At 37.0% G+C, this 25,658-nt stretch overlaps 1 protein-coding gene across 1 annotated transcript in view; it reads right to left on the bottom strand.

Moving 5' to 3' along the window:
• Nucleotides 1–25,658, bottom strand: part of BICC1 (BicC family RNA binding protein 1) — a 115,790-nt gene that overhangs the window by 51,125 nt on the left and 39,007 nt on the right. Inside the window, exons 2-3 of the mRNA XM_076339295.1 lie at nt 24,638–24,684; nt 6,518–6,587 (exon numbers count right to left, since the gene is read on the bottom strand). Coding sequence (XP_076195410.1) covers nt 6,518–6,587; nt 24,638–24,684 — 117 coding nt within the window. The remainder of the gene's footprint in view (nt 1–6,517; nt 6,588–24,637; nt 24,685–25,658) is intronic.

Genomic DNA, 25,658 nt, shown 5'->3' with positions numbered 1-25,658 from the left:
TGGAAACAGAGTCTACAGTTTTCAACTTAAGGAGTTATATAAGACAAAGAAGTAAATAGCCTAAACTGTTAGGTAATTTTTAGTTACTTTATGCTTGTTTGACTAAACTCAGACTTGGCCAATTTCTTGGGGAAAATTTCAGATTATATAACTGCACTTTGCAAACATTCCAGCCTCTGAAGTACACCAAGCCACCTGGTATTTAGAAAAAGATTAAGTATGTAACTTAAAGTTTAGTAGCATAAACTGAAATCCTTTTGGTATTCCAGCGATCCCAGCAACAATTGAAAGCAGAGAAATCTATTAATTTCGCTGAACTTTGCATTTATTACAAAATATCATCAATGTAATGAGACAGAATCTCCTGAAGTGAGGGTCCAAGGCCACTTTACGCCACACAGACACTTTGCACTGTACTCAAAGTTTCTCAACTGCTGCCTCATTAGGTTCACTGCTTTGCTTAGGGGTGTTTTTGGTTTGGTGGGTTTTTGGGGGTTGTGGTTTTCGCTTGGGTTTTTTTTGGGGGGAGGAGGGAGAATCCAGAGACCTCCAGACACATTAGAAGAGGTTATGATGCTGTTTAAAGCCTACAACTCCTACAGAACTATGCTGCACGGGGTTATTAGCTCTTCCATTCTCATTGACATTTCGTCATAAAATATTGGGTTTGAACACGACCATTGACAATGTCTTACTTGCATCCATTAATACACTGGAACAAACAATTTGAGGTGTTATCCATAGTTTTTTTTGCCATGAGTTTCACTGAAATTTCTACTTGGGAAAGGCAGTCTCCTTTGTACAAATGTGGGATTCAGCTCAGTTCCAATATTGAAAGCAATATTGCACAACAGTCAGGGATGCGTTTATGTTTTAAGAAATGATGTAATCTCTCCATGGAACACGTGTGTAAATTATGAAGTGTCTGCACATGGGACATTAAAAACTGGCAAGTACAATGCTGAACTGCTCTTATGTTAACCACTTCTCCATGTATGATATTTTACTGTAAGATTTAGCATCAAAAGCAGTTTTCACTCTTTTTCAAGATTTTGTTGACAAACTAAATTGAGAAAATTAAGTATTTCTAAAGAGAAAAAGAAATTATCTGAAAAGGATAAAATCAGATTGGAGATTTATCAGAAAACCTATGCCAAAAGAGTAAATAACCCAGCATTGTATTTGCACACATTCATAAGGCTGCACAGCCTGACGCCACATCTTCTCTCTTCTCTGCCTCCCTTCTTCCTCTCAAAATGTAAACTTCAGCTTTTATTACAATATTGGGAAACAATTGAAAGTTGACTTAAAGCAACAGAGATTACATTTTAGCTTACTCTTGATATCTAAGGCAGTAACTTGCATGCAAGTTTGGCCTTAAGTTCACCACGTAGTGACATTTCTGTTTTAACAAAGAAGTAAGACTCTAGCTTTTATCATAATGCCTCCTGGGATGTGCAAAGCTCTTCCCTTGTGTCTAAACAACATTCAAATAAATGGGAGCAATGCTTTACTAATTTGGCTCAAGTCTCTCAGTATAGTTATTTGCCTCAAATATAGCATTACAGTTGCTAACTTTATTTTGCATATTGTCTCAGCAGTTTAAGATGCAAAGAAGGAAATAGTGGACTCCGCTTGCAAGATAGCTGGCAAAAGGCAAAGTTTAAGGAAAAAGTGTGAAATCAAATTGTCAGGCAATGAATGCCAGCAGTGCCCACTGCTAGTTATTGCTGCCTTCCTTCTAATGTCTTCAGTGCCACTGTTTCCTCCCCTCCTGCCATTCTCCTTAGATACGAATTTGACATGTTATGTACTTGACTTGCCTTTGAGATATGCTAATGAAAAAGAGCATGTAGTAAATGTTTTGATAATAGAAACTACTTTAAATTAAAAAAAGTTACTGAAGCTTGATTTTTGAAACAGAAGATGAAAGAAAAGTAAAAAGAAAAATCAGGTGAGAAAAAAAACCACACAAACAGAACACAGACTGGATTTTTCTTTCTTAACCAACTTAAAATGCATCAGTAAGAGGGGAAAAAAAACAGAAAAACACAAACAAAAAGCAAACAAAGAAAAACCCAACAAACCCCAAAATCAGAAACAGCAAATGAAAGAACAGGTGAAATGAAATAAGAGCAGCTCAAGAAAGAAAGAAAAGAAATGAGTGGTAACTTCAACAGATAAAGAAGAGCTGGAGATTGCAATCTGGAGAAAGCAGAAGAGGAATGAAAATATAGGAAGAACAGGAAGAAAGAAAAGAGCAACAGAAGTTCAGTAAAAACAGCCCTTTTTTAAAGTGAACAGTGAAAGAGACCCCAGAGTTATCCCTGCTCTGTAAGCTCAATTTACATTGCATTTCCCCTTACCACCCTTTTTAACCTCCCGTAAGTTTCCCTGCTCCAACTCTCTAAATGAATTCCTGCCTAGAGCCACTATGTTTCCAGGAGCTGAAATTATTCTTATGCTGGCTGTAAACCCAATGCTATTTCAAGGCTGCCTGTATTCTGAGCGCACACATATGCCCATAACTTCTTTATGGCTGTTGAAATACAAAGGCACGCACCTCGGGGGGAGAGGGGGGGGAATTAAAAGAAGGAAAGAAAAAGAGTAGGGAATATCGGTGAAATCTAAACTCACATATACCCATTTTCCTAAAGTTCCCAAAGAGCACCTTAAATTACCATCACAACAAGCACTGCTGCTGAGTAACATGGTGTTTACCAGCTCCCAAAGCATTAAGCGTTACAGATTCATACAACCATATGGTGAAGCAGACTGAGGATACAGTTTGGGTTAAAACAGCTGAGGTTAAAACAGCTAGCAAATGCACTAAAGAAAACCCCAAGCCTCTCCAATAGTAAAAATTATCCATTGTTAGTTTTAAGCCAGCCTGGTCCCCTACGTGACAATGTAAGCACCAGCGACAGCACAGCAGAAAGGGCTGGACAAGAAGAAGAACAGGAGAGCAGGACAGGTCAATATTTTAGGAGGGGAGAAGGGAAAAATGTTAGCTTACGCCTGCTTTGAAAGTGTTTGTGGAACTATAGCATCTGACCATTTAGGATTTGGCAATCTACTCTGAACTTTTATACCACTGAATAAATCTTTAAAAGACAATTAATAGCATTCCTAAGGAACAGTAACCATAACAGAGTGAAAAAGTATGTTGAGAGCAAAAGGGGAATGGATAGAAGAGTTATGTGTCTCAGTTTGATTTTTAATTCATTGGACTACAGAAGATCTGAAAGCTCCAGAACAGGAGGTTTTGGTATGCCCTGAACAATTCAGCACCCATGCAAAGCAGAGCAGATCATGCCAGTGCTGATTGTTTCATTACTGCTGGACAGGAATCAGTCATTACCGAAGTGCTTTAAATTGTTTCACTTCCCCCTCTGAAGCCTTAATGTTATGGGATCTCTTTGTCAACGTGAACAAATGGCTTGCTTAAAGATGCTACTGGAAGATTTATATCTGTTTGTGTGTTTTCTAAACATGTATTTCAAAATACTTTAACCCTCATCACTCCTCATCACTCGAGCAAGACTGCAGCATCTGGTGCTCATTAAAGCCAGGAAATTCCTGTTTTGGTCTTTATGAAACTGTTGAGAGTTGATAATTGATTTTTGAGTTCTAGCCTTTGCAAAGAGCTATTTTAGCAGTTTCATAGTATAAAAGAAATTTTGCTTAACAAATTGTTTAAATTCTGCATAACGCTAAAACCAGGCATTAGCATTTTGCAGTTCAAAGTTTTCTGGAAATATTTATCAAGTTTGAGTTAATGAATCACCATTATGCAAAACACTATATATTGAGTGTCAATCATCAATTTAAAAGCTGTAATCAGCATAACACAGAAAAGAGACAATTTAGCAACTTGCAGGTCATCTACTCTTAGCACTTCAGCTTCATCACAGTAATTTTTTCCACAAGATCAGAAAAAGATTCTGGGTCTTGTACAGAACTTAATCTTAAAACCTTGCTGAACCTTATTATGCACACTTTGTCTGCAAATTGCAATACCTATGTGTTGTAATTAGAAAGAAAATATGTACTCTGTCCTTATTAATTTATTAACAATCTTGAATTAAAAACTGACAACAGCAGTGAGAACACTACATTAAGCCCTAAATGTTTCATGATAGACTGAACAACATGACAGAAATAACACAGCTAGAGATGTCTTCCTAATGATTGTTTTTCCCCTATTTTGGGAGGAAAGCTGTGAATGACCAAAGGCCACAACATACAACCACAGAATGCGATGCTACTGAAAACTGCAGGCAAATTATACTGGAAAATTATGTGAAAAATTTGGTACACTTGATTATGATAGGGTACAGTGTATGGCTGGGGTACAAGACTGTCCACGCATAACTGCTTCTCCCTCACTGAATGGCTGCTTATCAGACACTTGGTTCCCAGCCAAGGAGACGGGGAAAGATAGCTTGTTCTGAGTTCAAGTCCCCAGAGAGCCGGGCAGTTATTTGTTGCAGACTCTCCTCTCAATCACAAAATGTCATTAAGTGAAGCTAGAGTATGTTAAACACTTAGAATATTTTCCCTATATAAACAGCTGCTGTAGCTGCAAATGGAAAGTTACAGAATTGCAAACAATTGATACCAAGTGTAAACAGAATATATAAACTACACTTTTATTTCACAAGAAATAGGAACCTCTAGGTTAAGGGGTTCTTTGTACACATATTATAATTTACTATCTTAGGTGTATATATACACACAACTTCCCAGAGCAACGCTAGCAAGAGAGTACAAGTCTTAACTGTAGAGCCATCCTGCAGTCCACAGGCATTTGAAACATTTTTTTAATAGTATAGCATATTGCTAAAATGCCGAGTTTGCAGCCCATCACTACCTAAAGTTTCTTTTGGCATAAAGACTTTCCAGAATAATCATTCCCACTGCAGATGCACTCAGTATGCCCAGCTGTATTACGCGTTCTCTCCCATCAATTTTTAGTTTTATTATCAGCTTGTAACTTTTAGCTGTTTTATTTCCCCTGGTATTCACATTCATTCCATATACTGATAGAGCTTCACCACAAATCTAACATTATCTTTTCTTTGAGATCACTAATGAAGAGGTTAAATTCATCTACATATAAAGCTGCACCTCTAAGTACCAATCCAGAATCCCAGCCAGCCACCTCTTACCCCTCTTTTCATGGCCTTTCATCCATGCTTTTCATCTTCAGAACTAGGCTCATTTAACTGGCAAGAAAACAAGTTCAAGTACTGCTTTGTTTCTTCTTTTCTCCCCTCAAAAGAAAAACAAACTCTCCTGCCTCAGTTTCCTGAGGAGCTTTAGCTGTGTATCAATTCATAGCACCTCAGGCAGAAAGTATGCAGAAGAACACAGGTAGAGCACAAGTTTGCCCAGAGACCTCGTCACTCTCGCATTACTATAAACATTAGTTCCACATAAGAATATATACATACACGACACCTGCGTTTTTTCCAGTCTGAATTCCTTTCCCATTTTTCCCCTCTGAAGTGAGATTCTTTTTCCATGCAAGTGGGCAAAAAAAAAATTAAATCAATTTGTACTTCAATACCATGTGGGAAAGCACCTCAGAGACTGAATCTCACTTTACACCATAAAAGTGTTACTAATCCTGCACCTTTATAAAGAGATTATTTTTCTTCCCATGAGACCTTCTTCATTTACAAAGGTTAGCCCACATCTCCACCTATACATCCTAAATATAACGCAGAGAAATTATTTGAACTCCACTTTCTTGGTTTTTAATATATATCAGCCTGAACAGAAATACATGCAATGTTAAAAATCACTCCCAATTTCATTTTTCCTGCAGAAGAGGAATTAAGTGTTACTTTCATTCAGTCACAGCTATGATTCTTTAAAAACAGAACTAGAAGGCTTATTTCAAAAAGATGTTCCAGATAGTATACTCGGTTCATATTAATAGGCTGTACTTCCAAAAGAAGCGTAATTTAAAACACATAATACTGGCCATTCCTAAGAGACAGCTCTACTTAGGTTTCTTAAAGAAACCAAAAAAGCATGCAGACTCCCTCTGTCAGGGGCACAATGAGTATATATTGTTCTAACTGGGCTTGACCAACACACATATTTGTAGTCTATAAAAACAAACAAAAAACTCCACAGAACATCCACTAAACTACAATGTTACCAGAAAGACTAACTGGCTTTGGCTGCTGTAAAATAAACAAACTGTTCAGATTAGATGTATAATTATACAGAAGAAAGCACACATGCTAAAGACAGTAAGTACAATAGTATTGATAATAAAGTATTTGCAGAAGTGCAAGCTACTTAAAAAAGGTTTGTATGTCAAATACCTATATCAAGCTGAGACAACTTCAACAAGAAATTCTTACAAAAAACAGTAGACTGAAATGAAAATATTTCAGGTGTCCAGTATTGATGTGGTGACTCTAAAGACAGAATTGTTTATTTTGCGGCTTTACTACTCTAACAACTAATTCCACCCCATAAAAAGTACAAAACAAAATACCTTTTTTTGATTTTGCTCCAATCTTCAACTTCGATGGCCAAGCAATCTGTGTATTTGTTTCTTCCATAATCTGTTAAAAAGAAAGCATTTATGAAAAAATAAGTTTTTATTGTTCTCCTACAAAGTCAAAAGTTCATTTTTGGAAAAGATTACGTTTACCATTTTAAAATCTGTTGACTATGATTACTATTAAATAGCACAAGTCATTAACTATTTTTCTGGTTTTCTTGAGAAGCACTTTTGTCTGGTGATAGGTGGAGCTGAGTTCTGATAATTCAAAAGAAAACCAAAGAGAAAACCAAGATGCTTAACATTTTCCATGAAGTTCAAATGACCACGACTAGCTACAGCATGCTCTAGGTCCATCTCAGAGGGAATTTCAAAGCTTTACGATTCAATAAAAATATTTATTTAGTTATCTTAAAATGGCTTCTAAGTAAAGCCTATCAAATTTAAATCAAGTCCTTTTGAGTCTCCGTAAGTCAAGATACATCTGTTTGCCTTCACAGGTTGTGGGGGTTTTTTGCCTCACCTTTACCTGAAAGCAACTTTTCATTGTAAGCCTACCCAGACTTCAAGACATACACTCACACTTATACTTTGAAATCCATGTAGTCATTTGGCTCCATGTACTCTCGTTCTGTTGCCGCCTTTGTTTTAGTGAGTAAGTCCACTAGCCATAGGCCTATTATACTGAAATTTAATACTGGCACAGAGTTACAGTGCATCACTAACACATTTAGAAGTAATACAGGAGAAGGAACTGAATGACACCAAAGACTTCATATATATGAATTGAAATTCAGTTCTAGGAAATGCTGGGCCTGTCTACTGAGACTAAAGAACTTCTCTTTTATATTGAGATCTCATCAATAAGTATGATGAGGTCATATCTCTCATCACACTTGAGAGATGAGAATATCTGACCATCATGAGTAAGAAGAGAGTATCTCATCATTATGAGGACCTGAAGAAATGAGAAAGATCTGCCCATATTAGTCCATGACAAGATGGTTGTAGGATGCCAAGAAAATGCTTCTAGATGGTTGTAGGATGCCAAGGAAATGCATCTATTAAATATCATGCTAGGCTGCATCAGACAAGGCATTTTAATAGAGATGTTGATTATAGAAGGCCCAGATGAATTTTCACCTGGAACAAGTTGTCCGGTTCTGCGCACACATGGACAAGTTTTTGTACAGCAACAAGCAAAAGGGTCCTCACTCCTTTGAAAATTTCAGTAGCTTATTGAAAATTTCAGTAGCTTATTCTAAAAGAGATTAAAAGCAATCAGTTTGCTCAGCTTGAATAATGTTAATTAGAAGGGGTCCTAGAATCACAGAACAAGTTTGGAAGAAAGGGACCTCTGGAAGTCATTTAAGTCCAACCTCACGCTCACAGCAGGGCCAACTGCAAAGTTAGGTCAGGTTCCTGTCAGGGCCTTGCCCATGAAGCTCTCATTACCTCCAAGCAAGGAGATTCCACAGCCTCTCTGCACACTTATTCCAGTGTGTGGTCACTTTTACTGAGAAATTATTTTCTCATACCTGGTTGATTTTTCCTTTGCTCAACCTTTGGCCATTGTTACCCACTCACTTTTAGGAGGAGCCTGACTCAGTATACCTTCTAACCACCCATAGGGTAGCTGAAAACTGCTATTAGATCCCTCTTTTACCTCGCCTCCTCCATGCCAAACAAATCCTGCTCTCAGCTTCTCTTTGTACATCAACTGCTCCAGGCCCTTGGTCAACCTGGTGATCATCCGCTGGAGTCACTCCCACTTGTCAGGATCTTTCTGGGGCTGAGGGGGACATAACTGGACAAAGTACTCCATATGCAGCCTCACAGTAACTGAGCAGACAGGAATAATCACTTCCCTTGATCTGCTGGGTCGTACTATTTTAGTTAGTGAGTCTATGTAAAAATACTTTTGCCAAAAGGGGGGTAATAAGTATTACGGAGATTATTTAATACATATAATAGTAACAAGTAAACAAGTGCTCACTGTAAACTTAGGCTGTAAACTAGAAAAAAAAACCTAAATCAGAAGAACTGAAAGAATACTTGATTGCCTAAGTAGGAAAGACGTAGGAAAGGGAAAGGAGAGAACTTTTCAGATGGCAACTCTCAGGGTCTGGTTCCTCCTGTATAACGAATATTTGTTCAATTTCCACAGAAGGACTAAAAAAAAAAAGTCCTCTTTTGCTTGCTGATACAAATGAGAATTACAATACACAAAAATCGGACACTATCCAAAAAAGTCAACTCACCAAAATTGGTGGGGGGGAATTAAGCAAAGCAGTACATTTTAGTACTTCTAGTCATCTGCAACAAGCGTAAGCAATAATAAAAAAAATTAAAATTCGAAAATAATTAACAAAGCAACTTCCAAGAAGAGAATGAATGTATTAAGAAAACAGTTATAATACCAATAAATTTTCCGTAATAGTATAATTCAGAACTAAGGCAGACTTCTCAAACAATTCTTAATTCTTATCTTCTACATCCAAATCCCTAGGACACCACAACTTCCAGATTAGTACACCATGTGGAAAAACTGAAAGTGTCAGCCAGACTTCATTATACTGTATTTTTGGTTTCAGCAACTATTGGGTAATAAGTTACAGCTGAAATAAGACATTTCCAGGAGGGTGAAATTCTATCAGCAACATACACATACTTTTCACAATTTTCCAATCCAGATGTGAAAAAAGCTATTTCAAAGAATTCACTTGTGCCTGGTAGAGGGCTTTGGGCAAGGATTATTCTTAATTGTGCAACAGGTGATGAAATACACAGAAGATAGGAAGGCATTAGCTAAAAGGAAAATGGAGATGCTAAAACAAAGAACAGTGCAGGACCGATCCAACATAAAAGGAACCACAAGAGAGGGGGAAGAAGAGGAGTGAATGAATGTCATTCAAGACAAGTGTTACATCCCATCAGTCCTTTACCCTGTCAATAAATTTTGGAGACTTTTCTCTTAAAGAAATTAAATCCTCCCCATTTCTCATGCTAAACCAAAACAAAATGAAAGCCTACAACTTCAGATGCACCCATTCTGGGGACATACGAGAAAGACGCATATGAGATCTTCAAAGGAAAAGAAGCCTGACTGCCAGCCACTGAGATTTGGCCACCTAATATCCTTAAGCTCTTTGGAGAATGCAATGCTAGAAATTACCAGATTAGACCAAAAAGACGAGTCAGTTTGGTCGCTACAAAGACAAAGTTTATCTCCTGTCTTAGGCAGTTAGCCAAAAAAAAAAAAGTAAGTCTGGATGCATTTAAATTAAGTGTATTTATTGAAGTATAAAAACGCTCAGAGTATGTGCTGGCTTTCAACTCCAAGCAGTAAACTTTATCATAAATTCCAAGCTGATTGCTATAATCATCTTTTCCACAATTTTGAAAACCCCATATTATATAGGAAAAAAATAAAATAGCTTTCACTGCAGCACTTTTTTTTCCACCAGTGAAAATAATTTACGTTGCCTGGAAAACAATTTGAGAATTTTAACTGCCTAAAAAGGTTTGCAATGGGAAGTAACTTCTGGTTTATTTTTGAGAAATCAGGGCTTTCATAGGAACCCTTAAGAAGAGTTTAAACTATACTGCTTGCTTTTTTAACTATTTTATGTATTGTATTTATTGTAACAGCAGGAGTGTCACAAAGCTCTAGAAAACAAGAAACGGAGTTTTTACTATAGCTGTTAAACTTGAAGGTAAACATGATGCTGAAAACTCTGTGACAGTAAAATTCTGCATAGCGTAGATCACTGCTGCATCAACTCTTAGTTCTGTTTTACCATTCTAACCCAGGCTGTTTTAAGTGCCAGGATTTTATTTTTTTTCCTGAAACAAATTTGGAATAATTTCATAAAACCCTCAACTGCATGTTGCAATGGAATACTTTTATTAGTGAAAACTCAGTGTTATGCCACATACCCTGAAAACAGCAGTACTGCTCTCAAATGAACAAAACAGAAAACAGAACTCACTTTACAAGTGAGGTAGATATATACATGTATTTTAATTGTATAAATACTTTAGTTACAAAACATTTTGAGGGAATTCAGCCTAGGGATGGGCGAATCAGAGTTCACGATCACCTAGACTGCAGAACAGCACCTCTACTTAGGCTTCCCTTCTTTTCACGTAAAATAAGTGATAGGGTTTATACTAATCAGTACTCTCCTCACCTTGAAGGATCAACTGACCGAAAGAAGGAGCAGGCCCATTTGGCAGCAAGATTTAATCACACAGTAAATAATCTCATGCTGCTGTTTCTCAAAATGCTGGAAACCCTAAGAAATAATTTATCTGCATCTTCCCTTCCTCTCCTTTCCCCAAGAGAAACTGTGGTGTTTACATAGCCAAACTATGTAAGCTATTCTCAGTGGAGAACATACAGAAGATGACACAAGATACTGGAAGATACCAACAAAACAAATAAGACTGTGCCCTGACCCTGAAAAAACTGGCTCTAGTTGCAAATCATTGGGCCTTCATGGAAAAAAACCCTCTAGCTGTAAGGCAGCTGGAGGAAAAGCTTTTGGCTTCCTTGTATTCCAGTTTGAAAAATGTATAGTTTAAGTACTTCAGGGAGTTTTTACATTAAGACAGTAAGAAGTTATTTTTCCTTACATTGTAATTTTTGTTTAGCTGATTTTAGATGGAAACTGGAATGTCCTGAATGCAAAAAAAACCAACCAACCAAAACTCCCCAAAAGCCCCTGAGCATTTAAGAATTCAAAGGAACTATTTTACAGGCAGTAGATGAAAAAGAACAACCTATCAAAAAGACCTTTCTTCATTTAAAACAGACACATTAAATGACAGTAGTATTCTTTATAGTTAGTGTTGTTACAAAGTTATCTATTCTGATCTTCCCACCTTTGGGATTCGTGCATCTTGGCCATTTCTGTCTCAGTTCTTATTCACGATGAAAGGGAAAAAAAAGAATAGGAGAGGAACCTACATCTGCCAGTGGGTTTCTGCAATTGGTTTTCTCAACTTTAGCTCAACGAGCTCATTCCAACTGAAATGACAAAAGTAACTCTTAAAACTGCAAGCGTAATTGCCAAAAAAAGCCAGCTTGCTATTTCATCAATGGAAAAACCCTGTCTCAGTGTGAGGAATTAGCTTCCTCAGTTTAAGTTTGCTTAATACAATAGAAGATATATACACCGTTTTAACATGTAGAGTACTCAGACAATGAATAAGCATAGATGTTAAAAACCACGTAAACACATTTAAATTATATTTTTAGAACAGATACCTGTTTATCTTAATCTATATTTAAGAATTTTTTTTTTAAATAAACAATACTAGGTCTTGTAGATACCCTGAATTTTTCATGCTATTAAAACCCCTAGAAAGCAATGAAATTGTATGCCCACTGGTGTTTCTATTTATCTGTCCATGTCATGTTTTGAACAGCTGAGTTTTTGTGTTCGAAGAGTTTTCCTAGGTTTTCCTCTGTGCAGGTTAAAAACAAACAGAAACACCTAGGTTTAGATCAACTAATCAACGGCACTAGACATTTAAACATATGAAGGACTGCAGCGGTAGTTTATTTTCAACTATCAAACAATGCAAATCTTCAGAGAGCACCTAACTTCTTTGCCACTTGGAATATTTCAGAGATTACACTCCATTTCATGTAAGCAGACTGCAAATCCTGTCCAAGTGTCTGATGACAAATGCTCAAAGCTGAACATCCTGCATTAAATATTTAGCTTAAAAAAAACCAACACACCACCAATAAAATCCAGAATACACTGTAAGCAAGGACCTAAAATTTCAGTAAGTGGAGACAACGCATGCAACTAACCTCCATTTTAATTCGGCATCAAGAAATAAGTTTCAAAAATCCTTTCCCTAACAAGGGGAACTACCTCTTGCATTCTCAAGGCTGGAGGCAAAGTTACTTCTTACAAAAGTTGACTGTAAAAATGGCTGAAGCAGACCAGTTCGGTAAATTATACAAAAGAAAATTAAGCTGTATAACTACAGGTGATCATATCCATGAAAATAAAAATCATTCTTGTCTTTGAGGCAGAATAAAACACAGAGGTGGATGAGCAGCAGGGGAGGGAACCAAGCAGTGATTCTTCTAACTTAATTAACCGTTCTAAACGTGATCCAGTTCCCTCTGGGGTAACTGGGGGCAGGTCTTTCTCCTTCAGCAAGTTAAGTGACAAAGCAAAAAAAAAAAAAACCACACACCAAAAAGACACTATAGGGAAAAAATTATATCCTTCCATATCTTGGTTTTTACTCAGAAACTGCCTCTACGTGCAGACCAAAAAAAATTACCACAAAGCATACAATCAAGACAGGGCCCAAATTATATTCTGAATTATCTTTAGTCACTCTTCATGTCGTTCTCAACCCTGCGTTTACACATCTCACAGAAAGAGCATTTCTTAGTATAAAATCATCTTCCAGCAAGACAAACAGGTATGATCAAATAAGCTGTGATTTTTCCAAGCAGTACGAAGTTTAAAATTTAAAAAAAGTTTGATGCAATGCTAATGTAACAAGTCAAGGGAAAAAGCAAATGGGGAAAGAGGGGGAAACTACTGTGAATTAGAAAAAGAACAAAAATGCAATGAAGTATGAGACAAAATATAGATGGCTGAGCTGCATCAGCAGCCCCTCCCCCCCCAAAAAAAAATTTGCAAGGATCAAGTTCTGCATCAAGCAGACATTGGGGAGAGAATAGAAATGCAGGGTAGACTGTTCATTTATATTTCGTGAGCACACCTCAGAGCAGCAAGTATAAGGGCACCTCTAGAGAATTATTATTGGCAACATGACCATCTAGAACTTCAGAGCCAATTGCATCTGCAAGTTCAAGATGGCTCCTAATCTCTATTTTGAGAAAACATCAATAAATATCCCTTTCTCCACTGACATAAGAACTATGAAGTGCTTGGAGCCAGAAGCAACCCCCAACATGTATTACTAAGAAACAAGTGCTTCCCAGTGTAAATGTGTACAGTTAAAAATTGCTGCAGAGGAGAAAACCCCATGTGTGAGGTTAGGACGAGGACAGAGAGGATTAGAAAAAGTATTATTTACATAAAGGTCATGCTAATAGAAATTCTGTAAGTAGGCATTTGGCAATCTTGTTTTGAAGTTGGATCTCTATCAGGTTAAAGAAAACACAGCAATTCTTTATGGATTACCACAGATTGATAAATTTACGGAGGATAACTCATACCCAAGAAATATTTCATACACAGCTGCTGAAGGACAGGTGACTCATTGTTTTGTTACATCACTGTATCCATCCCCATTTTTAATTGGACTGTTTTCTGAGAACCATTTTTCCACGATCCTCAAGAAAATTTGTTCCATCGATTTTACAGAAGACAAAAAATGAAAGTTACTGTGCAAGACAGCATAGAAAAAATGAAATCTGGGAACACCAATGGTAAAATAAAAAGTAGTACCATGGTAATGGCCTTTCAAAACTTGACAAATATGTTTCTCCATAAACATGGAGTATTAATGGGAAGATAGTTTTACTGTCATAAAAACTAACACTCTTTTTGCAGATCCAAAACAGTCAAGCAGTTGCTGTTGTGGGTGCAGAAAGCAAGCCGAGCATTATGTTGATATTCTACTAAGCTCTGCAGGTAGAAAGAAAGATTCCTGCCATCAACACCCACCCTGACTTCTCCCAGCACAACTGATTCCTGAATGCTACCACATATCTTTTTGCTCTTCTACAGGTACATTTTAATTGCTTAATTATTCACAGGGAGCACACTGTTTAAAGGATAAAATGGAAAATACTTAAGCAGTGAGGTTAAAACACAATGCTGGTTGAATAACCTTAAGATGAAATAACTGCGAAAGCTTTGTAAGTATGGTTTTGAATGATATAGTGAGCTTTAAAAACAAAGGCTGTAACACGTCAGATTCTTTCAAAACCACTCCAAAGTCAGGTTACTTACAAAAAGGAGACCAAAACATGATGGAACTTTACTAACTGTCATCCATCATCTGATACAGATTTTTAAGCATTTGTTTTTCCAAATATTACCCAAAATATTCTTCAGGATACAAAATTAATTCAGTAGTTAACTGAAAATACTATGAGAGATATCAGAGTGGTCTGATCACATTTATCTTACCACAAGATAAACATCGTCCTCATTTTGTGCCTGTTAATTTTCCTTTACACCTAGAACAATCTAAGTAGTGAAATTGGTTAATATAAAACTGACATGTAGTACTGTCTTAATCTCAGCAACATCTGTATAAATGGCTTGTTAGTAGAGACACAAATACTCATTTTAAGACAGATACAGGTCCTTACCCACCATCATTTACAAATGCACAGAAGCTGCATTTAATATCAACACTTTCTGCTAAAATGTCCAGTTTTTATAAATCAAGTGCTCCAACTGCTTCAACTCAAAAAGCCACAAAAAGTGAACAGGCAACTCAACAAGCATTTCTAAATCAAACTGAACATGAAAAGCATAAGCTTGCATTCTGAATACAGCTTTAAGAACCATAATGAAAGCTGGGGCTCTGCACAGAATATTTAGAAGTTTGAAGTTCCCGTTGATCAGCAATTTTATTTTAATTTTTGCAACAAAAATATTTTTCTTCAAAGAAGAAACACACAGACAAAATAAGTTCAACATAAACATGGTGCAAAATCTACTTGTAATTAACAAGGCAAGAGTACCAGGACAAAGGGATTAGTTACCCAATTTACTAACTCTCACAAAAGCCAAAATTCAGTATTGCAGTTAAAAGTTTTTAACTTTCAAATGAGCATTTAATTTTAGAAAATTAAACCATTACATGTGCAATCTAATTCAGTATTAACCAAATGGTGACATGTGACAATTCTAAAATAAGACCTCAGGATGCCTAGTAAAAACACACACACAAATTTTGGCAGTTTCACAGACAAAATGTTCATCTTGCATCTTCTGCTTTCAGAGAAGCTTTATTAAAGTTAGAGTAGCGTGTCTCCCTCAGTATGCATGCATTTAGAGCAGTATAAACAAGTTTACTCTTATAGTTTAATCGAAACATGGAATATCATTTGCATGAAGAAGAAAAAATATTTCTATATAAGCAGGAGAAGACCTGAGCTGAAGAGTCACAGTAGACAAGTAAAATTCTACATGGGCTGATCCTTATTTCTTCTTCTAATGGCAAAGTGGTGAAGCAGCAGTATCTGAGAGGATGACTAATCCCTGAACATGAGTTTTGGCAGCAAGAACAGAGCAATGGGTGTAGCTGGAACCAGAAAGAGTATGATATTTAATGGTTTGTTGTTTTTTGGGTTGGGGGGAGGAGAAACCAGGGGAAGAACAAGGATGGGAAGGAAGAACAAGACAAAAAGGAATTGTGTAAAGTTACTCAGGAACTGACAGTGTGAATTCAGCCTCTAAAACTGATGAGGCCAGAGTAAGCACTTGAGATGCCAGAGCCAGAACACATCAATGGTACACCACCAAGGACTACTGGTTTTGGTGAGGAAATACAGGGCACATAAGAAGTTAAAAAAGCAAAGATGACAAAATTTAGCCCAAAGCTAGGTGCAAATATGTAGCTCTTTCGCAAGCCTGGCCTACATTTGGGGTATAGCAATGGATTCCTATCCCAAGCTCTGTTGTAGTTTTTTTTCCCCTAAGGTGGTCCACATATGAAATCCAAAACTAGAATTCACTGTTTATATTACAGCTACTACTCTAAAAAGAAGGCAGTACAGTGCGTCTGACTCCACACTATTCACGCTACCTTTCTGCAGGTAAGGGAGAGGGGCTAATTCTGAGCAGGAGCAGGAGCAGATGGCCCCGAGGCACCCACGTGTTCCAGACTAAAACACTACTTAGAGTTTGTAGTTTGTGCTCCTGCGTGGCAGAAAAGCCATCTCCTATGCAGAGTGGTGGCACAGTGAGAATTAAAAGTATAAAACACAGAAAACACTTTAGTAAGTTTGTTCTTAATTTAGATTGCCAATATTAATAGTTTACAAGTAGCTGTAAACTTCTTAGAAATACAGAACAAAACAATGCATAGGGAGGACAAGGATCGAGCCCCAGTTGTGCAAGTTTCTGTACAGGAAGGAGCAGTATGAAAAAAGTGCCTTCCCAAGTCCAAGGACATGAGTGCATGTGTCTCTTGGAAAATCAGGTACCCCTACCCTACAATTTTATATTCCAACTGTCAGAAACCCCAAACATTTTTAGAAAAGTATCTGTATGTGACTACTTGGCTAGTCCTTCTCCCCCACTTTTACCTGTCTTTGAAAAGGGTAATATTTAAATTATTTTAGAGACTATGATATGGGATAACCTGTATGGATAAGGTTCAATACCACCATACTTTTTTTTCATGCTTCCACCGCAAACTATTTGTTTCAATACTGCAGGAATTTGATCTTCACATACTAATTTGTCCATCTTTGTTAAACTGATTTTTACTTTAAGTTAACTTTATTAAATGCCAAAATAACTTTATCCAAAAAAATTAAAGTGTCTCTGAATTTTCCAACTAATCTAGATTCAGGAATAAAAAGGCAACAGAAGGAAAACATGCCTGTTTCCCATTCACATATTTCTACACAGCTTCATGTCAAACTAAGCAAAATATTAACATGCTCTTCTCCAACTTCTCATGACCAATAATTTTGTGGTCTGCATGTACAGACTTTGAGACTTCCACAAACAAGCAAGCAGGCTGTTTGTTGTCAAGGACTATATCCTAGCCCAGATTAACTCTAAACAAACTTACCATCTTCACCAGATACTGCTATTCCTAATGACATTATCAAGAATTAAGGCAAGCATGTGCAGGATGAAGAAATACTGAAGCTAAAATTAGAGGACAAGATTAACATCATAAGCAATGTATTCATTTATTCACAGTTTTGATAAATGGGTATCAGCTGATAATACTTCAAAAAACTAATTAACCTATTATATGTAAAAGTAATAAAGGCAGCAGCGTAAACAACATCAGCTTTACAACTCAAACTTTCAGGCTATAAATAAAAGCTCTAAATCAGTAAAGAGAGAAATGGGGAAGCTACCTATGTGGATATGGCTTTGGAATTTATATTGTTTCCTTTTCCATTAAGGCATTTTAGCTTAGAAGGGAAGAGAACACATGCATGCACACACACACTGCATCTTTTTTAACCTTCGCTCTACCTGAAATAAACTGGGAAAGAACATTCTTAAAACAAGGGTCTTGTTTAAGCAAGCAAATATTGCAGTATTGTTGCTGCATCCAAAAACTGCACTAGATGAACCGTCTGCAACAATAACATTTACAGAACTTTGTACTTAATTTACAAATACAGCAAATAAAGTTAAGTGAGAAGAAAACTATCAATCAGATACCCTTACGTACGGAGAAACATTAAAATCCTTCCTTTACTTGACTTGAATGCTTTGTTCACCCTCAATGGAAATATTAATCAAAGGTCACAGGTAATTATTCAGTCATTTATTTAAAATAAAAGTAAGTATAGTCAAAAATGTAAAGGGTTTATCTAAGCATGCAAAAAAAAAGCTATATCTGTGTATACAGCATTAATGAATTCTACACAAGTAATAGAAAAAAGGGGAAATTTATCTAAGAAAAAAATATTACTTAACAATGAAGCCCCCACAGCACATCGTTAGAAACACCAATATGCAGCCAACTCTCCTCTCCAAAAACAGAAGCAGCAAGTCTCCTCCCTACAAATCAGGAACCCAGTGTATATTATTAATTTGTATCTTTCTCATACTCACTTCCTCTTTCTTAATTTTTTTTCCAGAGGAAAAGAAAAGAGTACAAGCATTTCTGAGGACCGAAATCCCTCCTCTGTTTTAAGAGAGGATTTAACTTTCAGAGTGAAAAGGATTAAGCATCTCAATCCAGACTGTGGTGACAAATTGCTCCTTCTCTGTTGCTTTATAATACAAGAGATCTTGCACAAAATGTTAAGTATAGCAATAAGGTGGCATAAAATGGCATTTCATCATCATCAACTAAAACTCTAATTCACTTGGAACTCAGACCGAGCTGCAAGCAGTGATGTAGAGAGTCACTCAGTGTAATGCCATGGGATCAAAACCTCCACTGTTTCTGGCCAAGGGAATTATTCACAAGCAACTCAGCAAGGACAGTTGCTGTTTTAAGACTTCTACTTGCAGTGGGCACTTCAAGGATTAGGCCCAGAGAACATTTTTATATTATGGGTAAACTCTCAAGATTGTCCCCGTTATATCAGAAGCAACACAGAAGAAACTAAAGACGAAATAAAAAATTCAAAAACCTTGTAACTACTCCATTCCCTTAACAGAATGATTGCTATACTAGAGACGTGACAAATGCAGGTTTCCACAAGAATGAAGCCTTCCCACCACTTAGCTCTGCCTGAACTAAGCAAAAAGTTAAGTAAGCGTTCTTGATTTACCTTTTTAGAGAAATCGATCCAACCTAAACAGTCTCCTCCTTTCCACTGGGTGTGGTTTTGCCAAAAGGGAGACAAATCTCTCGATCTCAAGATTTCCTGCAAATGTTGACTGCCACTGACGTTCTTTCAACTCTCTAATCCATACCACCCTTTCTGAGCAGTCGCTTCCTCTTCCCAGGAAGCTAAATGAGAGGAAGCACAATGTAAATTAGAAGCGCATGCCAGCATTCCCATCACAGCCTAGCACAGCCGGGCGTTTCAAGCACATTCTGGAAATGCATGGCCTTAATATATCCTTGTCACATGCTATGAGCCAAACTCTACATCAAGAGGTTATTTTAATGCTAATGCAGATACTGATTTCTACCCAGAAAAAGTGGAAGGTGTAGAACCAGTTTCTGCAGTTCAAAACTGCTCCTGTGGTTGAAATAGAGACAAAACCCATGAAATGTATAAATAACCATGAACTCACTATGTCTCACTAGCAAGATAAATAGCCCTGGAAGAAACCGATAGCTGGGTGGTTGCCATCAGAAATAGGAGTATAGCCTTAGGGAAACTACAATTACAAATAGGCAGTTCAAGAGAAGTCATGGATGAAGACACATGGAAAGCCCTTCAGAAGTTACTGCTGAGCATGGATAATAATCAGCCCGAGACATCTTAGTCTCAGGTCAATGATTAATATTTTTTATGCCTGAAAATGCCCTAAACCATTCATATTTGAAGCTCTACCTACACGTTTCATGTTCAGAGATTAAAAAGGAAGACCGAGATTAAAAAGGAAGACCGATCAACTTTCAGCCTGACCTACTGCAGACAGAAAAATAGAAATAAATTTAACTAAAAAAAGTTCTATCAGTATATACTATCTATACTTACAAAAGCATTCATGTATAGATAAACACTGTATCAATACATTCCCACATAAGAATTTTGCAAAAGTTACAAGGTTTGCCCCAGATCAACCTAACAAACATTCTTCAAAGATACAAGTGAAAATACAGGATGTTGCAAAACAAGCTCTTTTACTGTCTTAGATAAACAAGGTGGTCTTGAGGCAGCTTCCTTACTGCCTTTGCTGCCAGAGCCTCCTAAACAACTATAAGGTAATGTACACTCATTAATAACTGCTGCATACAGAAGAGGAATTTAACAGAAAGGTGATTAAAGATGCAATTAGATATACCCATTTTTCACGTCTTCAAATAATTGCAATTTTTTTTGTTTTGTTTTTAAGTCTCTTACTGCTATTGTTTCCAATATGTATACTGGAACAGTAACTCATTTTAAAGGATGGTTTCACCAAATATTACTTCCAAAATGGCCTCAGTATCTTTTAAGGTGCTACTCATTTAACAAAATAAGAAGCTACAGATGAAACATGTTACATGTAAGGACAGGAAGGAAAATGAAAAAAGAAAACCATAGTCTTCCTTTACACTCCTAAGCTCCTAATAATTAACAGAAGAGATTTTGGTACAAAGATGCAACATTTGTCCATTTGCATCTTCACACTTCAAGCATGATTACATCCCTTTCAGGGAAGAAGAGAGTCTGCAATCAAGAGAAGCACAAGCATTTAAATACACATTTTGCCTAAATCCAGTGATATCTTAAAAACCCCCAAGTATCTGCAACTGTGCAAGTGAATATATTCCTACAAACATCATTTCTCATTGATTAAAAAAAAAACCCAACCCAAAACCATAAAATCTAAATAATCTCAAACATTCAGAAACAATAAAACCCACAAGTTACAGCTGGCTGGTAGTATATTGTGCCTTCCACGCAACCAAATTCTGCAAACAAACTGCTGAAAGCCAGCAAAGGAAAAGCTGAGGAGCCCCTTCAGAAATACTCCAAAAGCCCATGACTAACACACATACACACTGAATTATGCTGAAATGAGCAGCGTACATCTGACCTAGAGTCAAGCACTTGGGCAGAGCACAATGTGTGCATCATTTCCAGTCACTACCTTCTGCACATGCAGTCCCACGTTAGACCAAGAACTCCACCCAACTTCTACTAAACCCACAACCTTCACCTATCGCCCACCATACTGTTGACAGTCCCATGGTAAGGCTAGATGTACACTCTTGCCCTGAGAAATTTCAGAATGAAAGGTTATCATCAGCAGTAAGATTTCCAAGTGTTAAGAAAAGACTTGATGAGACAAGAACTAAAAGCAAACAGAAATTATGCATTAAATTCCCCTCTGTCCACACAGCTGACCCTCATCTGTTTTGGATTATGAACTCTTCAGGGCAGAGACCCACCACCTTCTTACATTTTATATAAGAGTGCCATGCATATCTATAGTGCTACATAAATTATATGTTCCTTGGAACAATGTCCTGGCTTTGTCTAGGAAGGGCCTTGCTTGCCTATGAGGCGTGAACCAGATGTTATGGAACTCAGTGGAAAAATTTCACCATCAACTGAAAATGGGCTTTGGATCAAGAACAAGTAATAACTTCATATTATGTATTACTCTCACGGAATAAATTAGGACAATAATATATAGAGCAAGGTCCACAAGGATCTTTTACATAAATAGTATGTAACACAACAGCAAACCAATCCATGTTTATTTAAGATTACCTGTCACTGAACTGCAGATCAGAGAGCTCTAGAGAGAAAACTATCACATTATTTACTTATTTCTTGCTAAATTATTAGCAGCTCCCAGTGGTTTTGAAAAATCCACATTAGACTACGTTAGGTTTTCCCCCCTTTGAAGCAGTACTAAAACTTAATATTAGAAATATTAGAAGAGAGTATGCTAAAGTCTTCAGATTTTTTAAAGTGACACTACCAAAAAAACATTTATCTACTTCTCACTTTAATTCAGGAGCAGAGGAAGGGGTACTTCACTTGATCTCCCCCGCCATGACAGGGCAGAAATATTAGCTTAATTTGCCCCTTGCAGCCAAGAACTGGGGCTTATTCTTTAACTCCACCAGCAACTGTAGAACATGTGCTTGTTGCTGCTAAAATGCTCAGTGAAATAATGCATTTTGACATTTAAATTCTTATTATTAAACTTCATAAGTTAAAAGTTGATAGGACCAGTTCACATCCACTGAGCATCTGCTTGATTATGAAAATCCAAGAAAGTAATACTGCTTCCTCACATGTTTGAAGACCAGTAAAAGACCACTTAGCACCAAAACCTTATATTAAGTTAACTGTCTTTAAAAGCATGACAGATTCATTAGAGCATACTACATGTAGCTTAACAATCCAGGCCAAGTCCCTGATTTCGAGCCTGGCTCAGAGAGCGTATGAGCAACTTCTGTTCCTCCTGAGGGCAAGTTAATAAAGAACTGAGTGCTGTCCCCCATTGACCAGCCACCAAGCAAGACCCAGCAGCCACTTACAGAGCCACCTGCAAGAAATCAGCATTGTCTCACTCCCTCCAGTACCGTCCTCCTCTCTCCTCCCTCTTGGTCTGCATGTCTTGACATATAGAATCACCTTCTTGAATCTTTGCCTTGTTACTTCTATCATTTCAGCATTCATATGAAAACTTCTTTCACCTCACACACCCCTTCCACCCAACCATAACTTCAGCACATTGAGGGTAGAGTTTGTCAGAAAATACTATACATGGCATTATTTATGCAAATTACACCCACAGTTCTTGATGTGCCTCTTAAATGATGCGCTTCCCCTTCCCATTCCACTCAAAAGCCTGCCAATAATGCCCTGAAGAAAGTCTCATTTTCAAAACTATTAAAAAAATGCATTTACTATTGCTTCGAATTCATATTAAGTTTCTGAAAGTATCTTGCCACCTTAGTTTGCAATGTGTTTCTAATGCTGCAAATCACTTTCTTCCTCACTACACAACCTGGAACACATGAAAAGAGTCTTCATTTTACCTCCAGAAACTCTGCCTTATTCATTTCACATGAGAAAGGAAAAAGCTTAACCCTGATTAAAGGAAATTGCAGACAGAGACGGTGAGTAAGCTATGAGCAACTGTCCAAAGATTTTTTTGAACAAAAGAAAACTCGCAAAGAAGATAGTTTCCATCTGTTTTTATTAGCTGTAGTATCATGTGTAGGCACTTAGAAGCTTCAGTAATCTAAACTATAGAGTTGATGAGACTGTAAGAAGAATGCCAGTCATAATGAAGCAGCTTTAACCTATCACAGCATCCACACTGTGCCTATATAATTATGCATGTATATGACAATATATTAATGCCAAAATAGCCACTACATCTATTATCAGTATGGATAAGTAGCGTACTCTTATTCACATACTTGAAGTGCTAGCACATTTCGCTTTCCTATTAAATTCAAAACAGCATTTTTTGCTATTACACTAATAACTACATAATTGTAAGGTACATCATATCTACAGTAAATAATCGAGTATCCAAATACGTATGTCAAATATATAAGCCACTCAGTCCCACAGAGGAAATATTTTGTCTACAGCTTCAAGAATTATGACCAGATTTATACAAGTGTGAGAAAACACTGTGTTGTAAAATGAATGATGTGTAGAATGAATTACATGCTACTATGGCTTAGCTTTGTTGCAGCAAGTAAAACACACCCATGCATTTTGATAAAATCCTAAGGAAGAATTTTTGACACATTCTCCTCTGTGCACACTAATATTAGACAGTTAAGCACAAGCACCACATTCAGAAAAGTAACTTTCATTGTCAAGAGCAACATAATCTGAAAACTCCCATAAAATACTTTCTAAAACAAACATTTTGGCAGTATACATGCTCCTCCCCACCAGCCTTCATCAAAGCATCTGACAACTACGTGCAGGATAAAGTATTCTTTCACATCTAAAAAGAGACCTTTTACAAGTATCACTTATAAATATGAAGAAAACATGGAAAATACGGCAAAGTACTTGCTTAACAGACAACCAATCAAAAAGGAGTTTCAAGGCATTTCAGTATACAGCATGAAAATTTACACTGTCTTCTCTATAGTACAGCAAGACAAAACAGCTCATCATTTTCATTAGCATTCTATAAGCAGTCATTAACATAACTCCTAAATAATATTTTATACGCTATTCTTGAAAAAAAATATTGCTTTGCAAAAGTAATTTCAAAGTCATTACTCTTGACCATGTTTCTCTTTGTAGTTTAGTTGCTGCAGGACTATTTTTTCCAGTCCTTCCGTGCCTCTGTCTAACCACAAACTTTATTGAATCACTCTGTGGATGGTGCATTTCTTTCTTAAAAGGCCTTTGCATTTCTCAACCAAATATTTATGCTTTCAACAATATCACAATAAGTTTCATGTTAGTTTTTCAATAACAGGATGTAGCATTTATCCATTGACATAAAAACCTTAAGACCACCTCACAACATCTTTTGGATGAAGCCCCTGCTACTAAGCAAAATAAACTTTCATAATGCGTATTTTGACATTTTCTGTTAAAGAATAATTAAGTTTTGTGCATGAATGACAGTAGCACACACAAAAGAACATATTTCTCATCACATTCCATGCACAGCTGATGGTTAGTAGACACATTAAATGACAAAAACATTTTTAAAAGATTTGATCAACATAGTGGAAACTGCACACTACGCTTAATTAGTTGATCTCATGAATGAGCAATGGGCCTAATTTTTCCTCTAGTCAATTGATGTTGTAGAATTAAAATATCTTTCTTACCTTCTGAAAAAAGTCTTCCCCACTTTTCCCTTTGCCCTCTGCAGCAGCTGTAAAACAAAAGCAGGATCTGGTTACTAAATATACATAGGAGAAAATTTACAGGTTTACGTATAGAAATTATCAATGAGTACATGCTACTGTGAAATTATAACTCCAGGTAGTTTTTCCTCATGCAATAAACATTTGTCAACAACTGACTAATACCCAGAACAACCTTTTGCAAGTCACTTGCTAAGGATGGAGTCCAAGCAGATGTTTGTATTTGCACACTACAGCTATAATATACTGATACATATTTTAGTTACAAAGTAAATATGGTCGCGTAAATCTAATGATTTATTCACACCGCATACTTTGCCATGTAATTCTACCAAACATTCAAAGCAGCTGAAAAACAAAAGGCAACCCTATATACTTCCACTAGAAATGGTGCCATTGTACAAACCAGAGGCATGAGCACATTTGAACATTTGAGAACGACGTTCAAGAAAGATGACTCGAAGCTAAAAGCGGCACTGAACGTGGCTACTGGTAGGGCTTGGCAACCGTGGGCAAAGAAGCACTTGTTAAGCTGGGAAAAACTAAGAGATCTTCACCCTCTTAGCCTAGGAAATCAAAGTCTGAAAGGTAAAAATCTTGACTTTATGAAGAGAAACACCATCAGAAAACACTCTTCACACCAACCCTATTTGGAGGAGAAGGGACAACGGAGAACACCACCCTCCTCCCCACATCCAACACACACCTCTTGTGGTGTCAACTGACCCAGTGCAAGGGGCTAAGCATAGGGTGGGTCCCAGGACCTCAGCTTCAGAGAGGATGAGCAGGGAGAACAGGCATCGCCAGAGGAACACGTGCCAGCACACTGAAATGCTCCCTGTACTCTAGGGCTGTACTGGTCACACTGGGACATTTGTATTTACATAAAAGGAAATGCTGACAAAAGGAAGAGTGAATAATAACTAAACACACGTAGGCTGTAAACAAAGTATAGAGCCTTCAGAGTACTTTTCAAAAACAG

The sequence above is a fragment of the Aptenodytes patagonicus genome, chromosome 5 (genome assembly GCF_965638725.1).
Source record: "Aptenodytes patagonicus chromosome 5, bAptPat1.pri.cur, whole genome shotgun sequence".
NCBI classification, from domain to species: domain Eukaryota; kingdom Metazoa; phylum Chordata; class Aves; order Sphenisciformes; family Spheniscidae; genus Aptenodytes; species Aptenodytes patagonicus.
The sequence above is the reverse complement of the archived record's forward strand: the minus strand, read 5'-3'. Positions and strand labels throughout refer to the sequence as shown.